At 35.0% G+C, this 7,735-nt stretch overlaps 1 protein-coding gene across 2 annotated transcripts in view; it reads right to left on the bottom strand.

Annotated features, from left to right (window-relative positions):
- Positions 1-1,264: 1,264 nt before the first annotated feature.
- LOC124367564 overlaps positions 1,265-7,735 on the bottom strand; it is a 236,511-nt gene continuing 230,040 nt past the window's right edge. For both annotated transcript variants that reach the window (XM_046824497.1, XM_046824496.1), the window contains exons 6-7: positions 5,890-6,081; positions 1,265-5,772 (exon numbers count right to left, since the gene is read on the bottom strand). In XM_046824497.1, the coding sequence (XP_046680453.1) occupies positions 2,900-5,772; positions 5,890-6,081 (3,065 nt within the window). In that variant the 3' untranslated portion in view covers positions 1,265-2,899. The remainder of the gene's footprint in view (positions 5,773-5,889; positions 6,082-7,735) is intronic.

Here is a 7,735-nt window from a genome sequence, read left to right as displayed (position 1 = left end):
TTTTCTGTTACCACGAAAAAAATAATGGCAATATTAAGTTTCATGGAACTATTACCACGGACATAGCCAGCGAGTTGGTCCAAGGGGTTCTGATCCCCTAAATTTTCAATTTTTTCAATTACTTTTTTTGGTAACCGATTATTATTACTTAAATAATTCAGTATTACTAACATGCACTGCTGAAAGATCCTTCTCAACAAAGAAACGGGTCATGAACTTTTCGAAGAACAAAATGGAGCCTTACTCTTTGTCCACTACAGAAACAAAATTATCTGTACCCCCCCCTAAATTTTTTCCTGGCTAAGTTCTTGACTGTTGTGGTTTGAAATAAACTCAGATATGTTATCCAACTCAAAGTATTTTATTACTCAATCTGGAGGTTTACTTTGGTTTTCGAAAAGTATCAATGTAGTGTTGCAATAGAAAATAAAAAATACTGGGTATTTGAATATTCCCAACAATCCACTTAACTTGTAAATAATTAATCATCTTTACAGTTTACTTACCTGTTCAAAAACACGTTTGTATCCAACTATGTGAAAGACATTAGCAATCATTTCCTCATAATATATGTTCACGCCATCTTAAATGTTATGATAACATGATAATGAGTTGTCCCTCAGCATCAATTTCGGGAAAAAGTACTGTAGTGTTAAAAAGTCCCCAAAGTGATTTCCAAATTCTCAACCAATCGTTAAAAGAGTTTTTCCGGTGATGATAGCATTTTTGACACGTCCGTTATTTGTTTAATATGTTTATAAAGCTTCAAATCATTATTAATTAAATTGCCTCAAATTTGAATTTTATTACAGTGTATAAATTGGCTTATGTATAAAATGATAAGGTAATTAGCGTAACAATAATTTATGCCATCTCAGTTTTTCATTATGTTATTAACTTCACTAAGCCCACTTCAGTATTCTCACGTGCATTTTAAGGACTGGAAGTACCGGTGTCAAACAATTCTTATCCTAAAAACTGCAGCGAATTTACCTTATCTTGTGATGATTTATTAAAGGACATATTACACGAATTGACTGATTGTTGCTGATGACGCACGCTTCTAGTTATATTTTATGTACCAATAAGGAATAAACAGGCGCATATAATCAATTTATACCTACGATCTGAAACACGAACACTTTCAGTACAATCGGCTACGAAATGCATGAGTTTTTCGAACTGCTTCAGGCTGAGCTATGGCACGCAGTCTTGATTGGAATAGAGGAATAAAGGGAGCTGTGTAAATCAGTCTGTACAACAATCACTTTTTCATGTTTATTTATAACCAATAAATATATTGTCTTACTGTACTTTAAATATTTACAGTTTAAAATGTCTATGTGCTAGAGTAGCAAGTAACAAATGCACATTCGATTCACTACCAACACTGTCTCAAATAATGATATACCTAACAGTACTCTTAGAAAATACCAACGACCGGGACATTTTTCGGGGAAAGAGCCGCTATCTTCCTGTCTCCCGGAAATATGTGCCGGCCAGCAAATAAATAGTAATAAATAATAATTAATTACATTAAATACACAGTATCTTATCACAGATCTTAGAGCGTAAGTCGATAAAATGCGGGCTAAACTAGCCTTGGCATACATACCAGGGGAATTCTTTAGATTACACAAATTTGAGCAAGTGACTGCCACTTCTTGTAACACTAGGTCAGGATTTGTTGCACATTTTGTTTTGTGCTAAAGGTTTTTGTAAGTGACTTGGCATTTCAGCATTAATTACATAGTAAACTCTAGTAGATGTGTACAAGCAGATAACATAATATTATCATAGTAAAAATCTAAAAACATTCATGTACATAATGAACCTGTTTAAGATAAAATCGTACTTTAACTACCAATAAAACTAAGGTAATTAATACTAGAGAGTGTGATTACGAAGTCTTCTTTATATTTAAGTGAAAATCAATATGTTTGTATTCATGGGTTTGTTGTATGTTACATCAAAAAAATGAGTTTCCAAACAAAAGAGGCATGTCTTTTTATGTGAAACGAAACGCATATTTATTGCATAATCCGTTTTAAATACCTGACGTATAGATTTTTTAAACATAAATTTGAAGTACATTTTTGAATAGAATGATTAGTTTGAATTAATGTAAACAGAAACGGAGCAACAAAAAATAAATTGTAGCCAGAAATATTGTAATAAATCAAATGATTTGGTAAAAGAGGGAAACAGAATTAAAAAGTTTATTCGATTTAAAATAGACCGAGTCATCTCTTTGTGTAACATGTGAACTATTATTGCTAGTGACTTACTGAAGATAAATTTAGTTTAAGAAAACCGTTAAGCGGCTAATTTTGTTAATTGTTCAGCCAATTTGACTCAATTATAGTATTTTAAGCTTTCATAATAAAAACTTTAAACCAAGTAATCACTAAAATATAAAATTCCATTTTATTTGGTAATTAATTCTAATACGTCATTGTAGTCTAAAATTCTTAAATAATAATCATTTCAATAAGTAAGTTATTGATAAATTACTTAGCGATTACATATATTACACACAATTCGTAAACAGTAAACAATAAAAATTTTAATACACATTGTATAGGTTATTCAGTAAAAACTGCTATAAAAACGAATTCCAATAGACTATATGTGCCATACAATTTCCTCAACTCCACATCGTCTCTCTACAACGCCTTCTATTTGGTTGAAGCACATGAAGTAGTATTCTACACTGTAATACTGCTTTGGAAGTTTTGTCACCACTTTGTGAAAAAGGCGACGGAAAATAACTGTAACAAAATGTGTTCATTAAGTATAAATAATAAATTAACTCGTGTTCAAAATCAGTCAAAGTCTAAGCCTCTCTTTGTACCACATTTGAAAACTTCCCGAAAAAGGAAAAGAGCACGAAATTCCTTTATGGAGCTTCCTTGTGATGTACTGGAGTATCTTGGAATCGTGCAGAATCACTGGTGATGTCATCCGAGTCTGTTTCTTCACTGGAGGACGATAATACCCGTTGTGTCCTTGAATGGTCTTCCTTTTCTTCTGTGACAGTGGTCTTGTTTACATCTTCAGTAGGACTGCGAGGACTATTGATCAGAAAAGTTGCTTCAGTTAGGTTATTCTGAGGCACTAAAATCTTTCCCATGAAAATATTTTCGGTTGAATCCTTTCTGTTGTAATACCCTGATGTGGAGGAATCTTGTTCATTATTTGCATCCATGGAAATATTGCTTGATAGATTGTCGGGTGGAGTGACGGAATCACCGTGTTTTTCCGCTTTTGAATAGCTCTTGGATTGATCTTGAGTTTTGCTGTATTTGGTAACAGCACTTTTACCATCCAAAATGCTATTCCCTTTGAACAACTGTTCTTTTTCAAATTTTTCTACTTTTAAGATCTCATTTGTTTTTGTAGACGTTTCTGGCCATACAGACTTTGCTTCAGAGCTAGTCCTATTAATTATTCCAATAGTAATGTTAGCAGCCGACAAAATGGAAGCCATTTTCTCCTCTGAAGTGAGATTTCCTTTCAACCACTGATTTTCTAAATATGTCGAATTGTTTTTCTGATTGGCGGGCTTGATCCTTTCATTTATCATGTACTCTGCTATCACTTTGAGATCGCCTGGTGTTAATGGAATGTGCGAAGTTGTGTCTACTTCGCTTTTGTAACTGGTGATCGGTTCATGTTTTTCGCTCGATTCATCAGAGTTTGATTCATCTGGATTTGTGATATCAGGAAACGGTTGTAAAGTAGTTTCTGTTTCAACTTGAACTGGATCTTTTTCAGAGTTTTCTAAAAGCTCGTTTCTTAATTTAGCCTTCTTTTCTTGTGCATTCTGACTTTCCTCGTTTACAGCGGAATATGAATCTGAACTAAAATGACCTCCAATTTGAAGGAAAGGGACGTGGCTGTTTAGCTCCAAAATCGGTGGGTTTGAAATTACTTCTTTCGGTTCGTTCAGTATCTCTTCATTAGTTCTGATTACTGTAAAGTCTTCACTTGATTCACGTGGCTGTGGCTCTTGAATAGACGGCAAGTTATTTTTATCTCTGTTCTCCTCTGTTTGTTCATCTATAGTCTCCCTAAAAGTTATGTCAGTTATCGTACCAACAAACTGGTTATGTAATGTTGATTGTTTCTCTGTAATTGATTCATCATTTGGGACATTTCCCTCACCATTTATTGCCTCAATGTGAGCTTCATGTTTAGCCTCTAACGAATTCTGAACAATAGGAACTTCCGAAGACACCTCTTGCCCACTTGTAGATTGAGGTATTTCTTCCATTTCGAGTACCTCAGTGGTAGTATCGGCATAACTATTATCATTCAATGTAACGTTTGATATATTTATTTGTACTATCTTTCCTTTAAAAACATCACCATTTAAAGGGGTTTCAGTAGCTTCCAGAGTGGTTACCTCAAAATCTGTTTTCTCTTCCAAGTTCTTTGCGTTCTCCATTAAGTGACTACCTTCAATAAACTCACTAGATTTCAGATTCAGCTCACTCATATGATCTTCAGTAATGTAAGCAGTAGTGGACTCCACTTCTTCAGAATTTATTGCAGTAATATCTTTTGGATTATTATTTTCTCCTTCAGTCGAAATCATACTTGAGTCATCACTTTCATCTTTAAACATTTTGGCAGATGGAATTTCCGAAGCCTCGTTTGAAGAATGTTCAACAACGTCGTCCTGAACTGTGGACGTCTCTAAATATCCAGTTGTGTCTTCACTACCAGCATTTAAGTCATTTGTATTTTGGATATTATCTAAATGTTTTTCTGTGTTCCCGAATGTTGATGTTTCAAACGAAGTTGTATCAAGGCTAACCTCTTCTTCATAAACTTTGTCAAACCCAAAGAAGTGATCCAATGTAAATTCTGCAGGTTCTCCAATATTTAGTTTGTCTTTATCGTCAAGCTTTGTTTCAGCATCAAGCTCTACATTCGATTTATTGCCTTCATTATTTGATGTTACAATGGAATCATTTATGAGAGCAACTTCTGACAGGGAATCATTGTCATCCTTAGGACGAGTGAAATAATCACTAGTTGTATACATTTCATCAGGTGATTCAGTGTGTTCATGTTGTGATCCATCAATCTTTATTCTAGATTTATCATTCATCCCTACACTTTTTAAATTGAATGAAGGTTCTGTACTGGTAATTGTACTTGTTTCTTTTTCTTCGTCGATCCATACAATTGAATTAATTTTCATACCAGGAACGGTGGAATTTAAATTTCCATCGGCAGAGGAATGCGTTGAATTTGATGAGGGGGTTGCATCTCTTACCGTTGCTGTTTCTTTACTCGGTTCATTACTGTTGAGTGGGCTGTGCGTGACTATTGAAGCAGTGAAAGGGGGAACGGTTTGAGACTCATGCCTCTGTTCGGGGTTTCCTCTCAGCATGTCAACTCTCGTAAATATAACCTCATCTAGAGGAGTTATAGTCTCAGACTGCCTCACAATGCTCCCGTCTGGGTTTATCGTACTGATGGTGTGTCTCTTACTGGTGGGGTTCTGTGAATCAGTGACAACCACAGGTCCAAGTGTCTGATAACCGGAATCATCTGTAGTACTCCTTCGCTCTGATAGCCAGTCACTCACGATGACTATGTTGTCCTCGGTTGTCAAGTCTTCCGAAGTTTTGAGTACAGGTAGACTGGATGTCTGGAGAACGGACTTGGTGAGTAGCCATGGCTGCATCTCTCTCTTGGGCGAGTGATTAGGAGATCTCGTTCTCACACTTTTATCGTCACCGCTGGACGAAGCTTGATCTAAAACAGAAACAGAAGGACCTTTAGTATCTCAATAAATGCTAATGAGTGACGCTTTTGTAATGTTTGCGTCACTGTAACCTTCTCAACATTAGAGGTCAGAGTACTGAGTCTTACCTCTTAAAGGACAATTGTCATATTTAGGGCAGCACTGTCCGGGCACATGGATAGGCTCACAGTCATCTCTCTGGTAACAAGTAATGGAGGTGCACATTACATCTCCTCCCTTGCAGTAGCAGACCTGGCAAGGCTCCTCCGGCAAATCTATACGCTCTCCGTCATTGTACAACTGGCCATTGTAGTCGCATTCTGTAACAGTTGGATGATAAAATGATTATATACCGCAATTAAAGTATCAGTTAGTTAAGCAACATAAACTTCATTGTTTAATTTTACTTTATCAATATATAAATTACATGCCAGGTTTTTCAGTGTAGTTAGATTCTCATAAAATTTGTTTTACAGTCTGATACTAAAAAAGGTTTTTTTTATAAAAGTGGCATGCATGTGTGTTAGTGTAGATGTATGTCAATAGAACTGTTGTATATGCTCAATCGCTTCTCCGAGTTTGACTAAATCTTAAACGTATATGACCTGGTAATATATCCATACCCCTCTTTTACTCTTATTATGTTATTCAGGAGGTATTCAGTGTCTCATATTTTCTATGAATGGAGGTTTTACAGCTTTAAAGTGGAACCGTTTTATCACATTACTCCAAGGTTGGGCTCAGATGATATTCCTACCGTGCAAAAGCATCATGCCTACTCCAGGATTCGAACCTGGGTCCTTGCGATTATAATCTGAGACGCTAACCACTTAGCTACCAGGTAACGCAGGACTATTCAGTATCTAAGCGAGTTGAAATTTATCTAACGGTGAAAATCGGTCAACTTGGAGCATAGTTTGTAATTGAGATTGCTTCCATGTTTCGTCCAATACATCACTATTGGCATATTTATGCCCTACTCCGAACCTGCCCTGTAGTAACTAACGCTCACAGAGTATAGAATTGCATGCTCTGTGGTATCAAACATTTGGACTACTGCATTATCGAAAACGTAATTAATAACCTCTGTTAAAACTCAACTAAAATATAAATAATTACATTTTATACAAGGAGTACACCTTTTTAATAAACATATATTAAGCGTTTATTGTATACCTAGATTATATTATTAATAATTGTACTATTTATAAAAAGGCGACTTGAAAATTACTTGAAATTTTCATTAATTTCATTAGGATGAACATATTTATTTATTTAGATTAAACTACATTTGTTGGAGTACACAACGGTAATATTAGCCAATGTTCAGTTTTAGGTTGTTACATTTACTTGGGAGTTACTACAAAACATCTACCCTTTTGTAACACAGCGGGTATTTATATTTTAAATGTCACAAAACATTCTTCGCCAGCATTATAAAATCTCAGGTTTATGTTCTCTAAAGTAAAACTATGTAAAGTATGAAAATATGGACAAAATTTGGAAAATTGAACTCAAAAAGCGCTGACTCAATCTTTTTCGGCTGTATCATAAGATCGGAAACGTCTCCTGCCAAAGTCCATGGATTATAAACTGTTGGAATAGCGGCTTAACTTTGGAAAGCAGTTCCTGGAAAGAGGAAATAATATTGTATTGGTCTCTAACATTGAAGATCCATTAGACATAAGCCTTCTAATGCCTTCATCGAGGCATCGAGGGACCTACTAATAGCCCGATATACGCACTTGGGGAGTAGGTTTATTCCCTAAGCCACTCCCATATTACATTTTATCCCCATTATGATTAACTAATTTCCATTGCTTGGAATTAATTCCGAGACCCATGTTAAAAATTAATAATCACACTTTATGAAGATAAACAGTAAAATTATAAATAAATACAAAAGTAGTGGTGTGTAAAAATACTTAATTTGTATAATCTACCAAAATTTTAGTTCCTTAAATTCGTTTTTTA

Source organism: Homalodisca vitripennis, chromosome 8, assembly GCF_021130785.1.
Source record: "Homalodisca vitripennis isolate AUS2020 chromosome 8, UT_GWSS_2.1, whole genome shotgun sequence".
NCBI classification, from domain to species: Eukaryota; Metazoa; Arthropoda; class Insecta; order Hemiptera; family Cicadellidae; genus Homalodisca; species Homalodisca vitripennis.
Note: the sequence above shows the minus strand (reverse complement) of the source record. Positions and strands in the feature narration are given on the sequence as shown.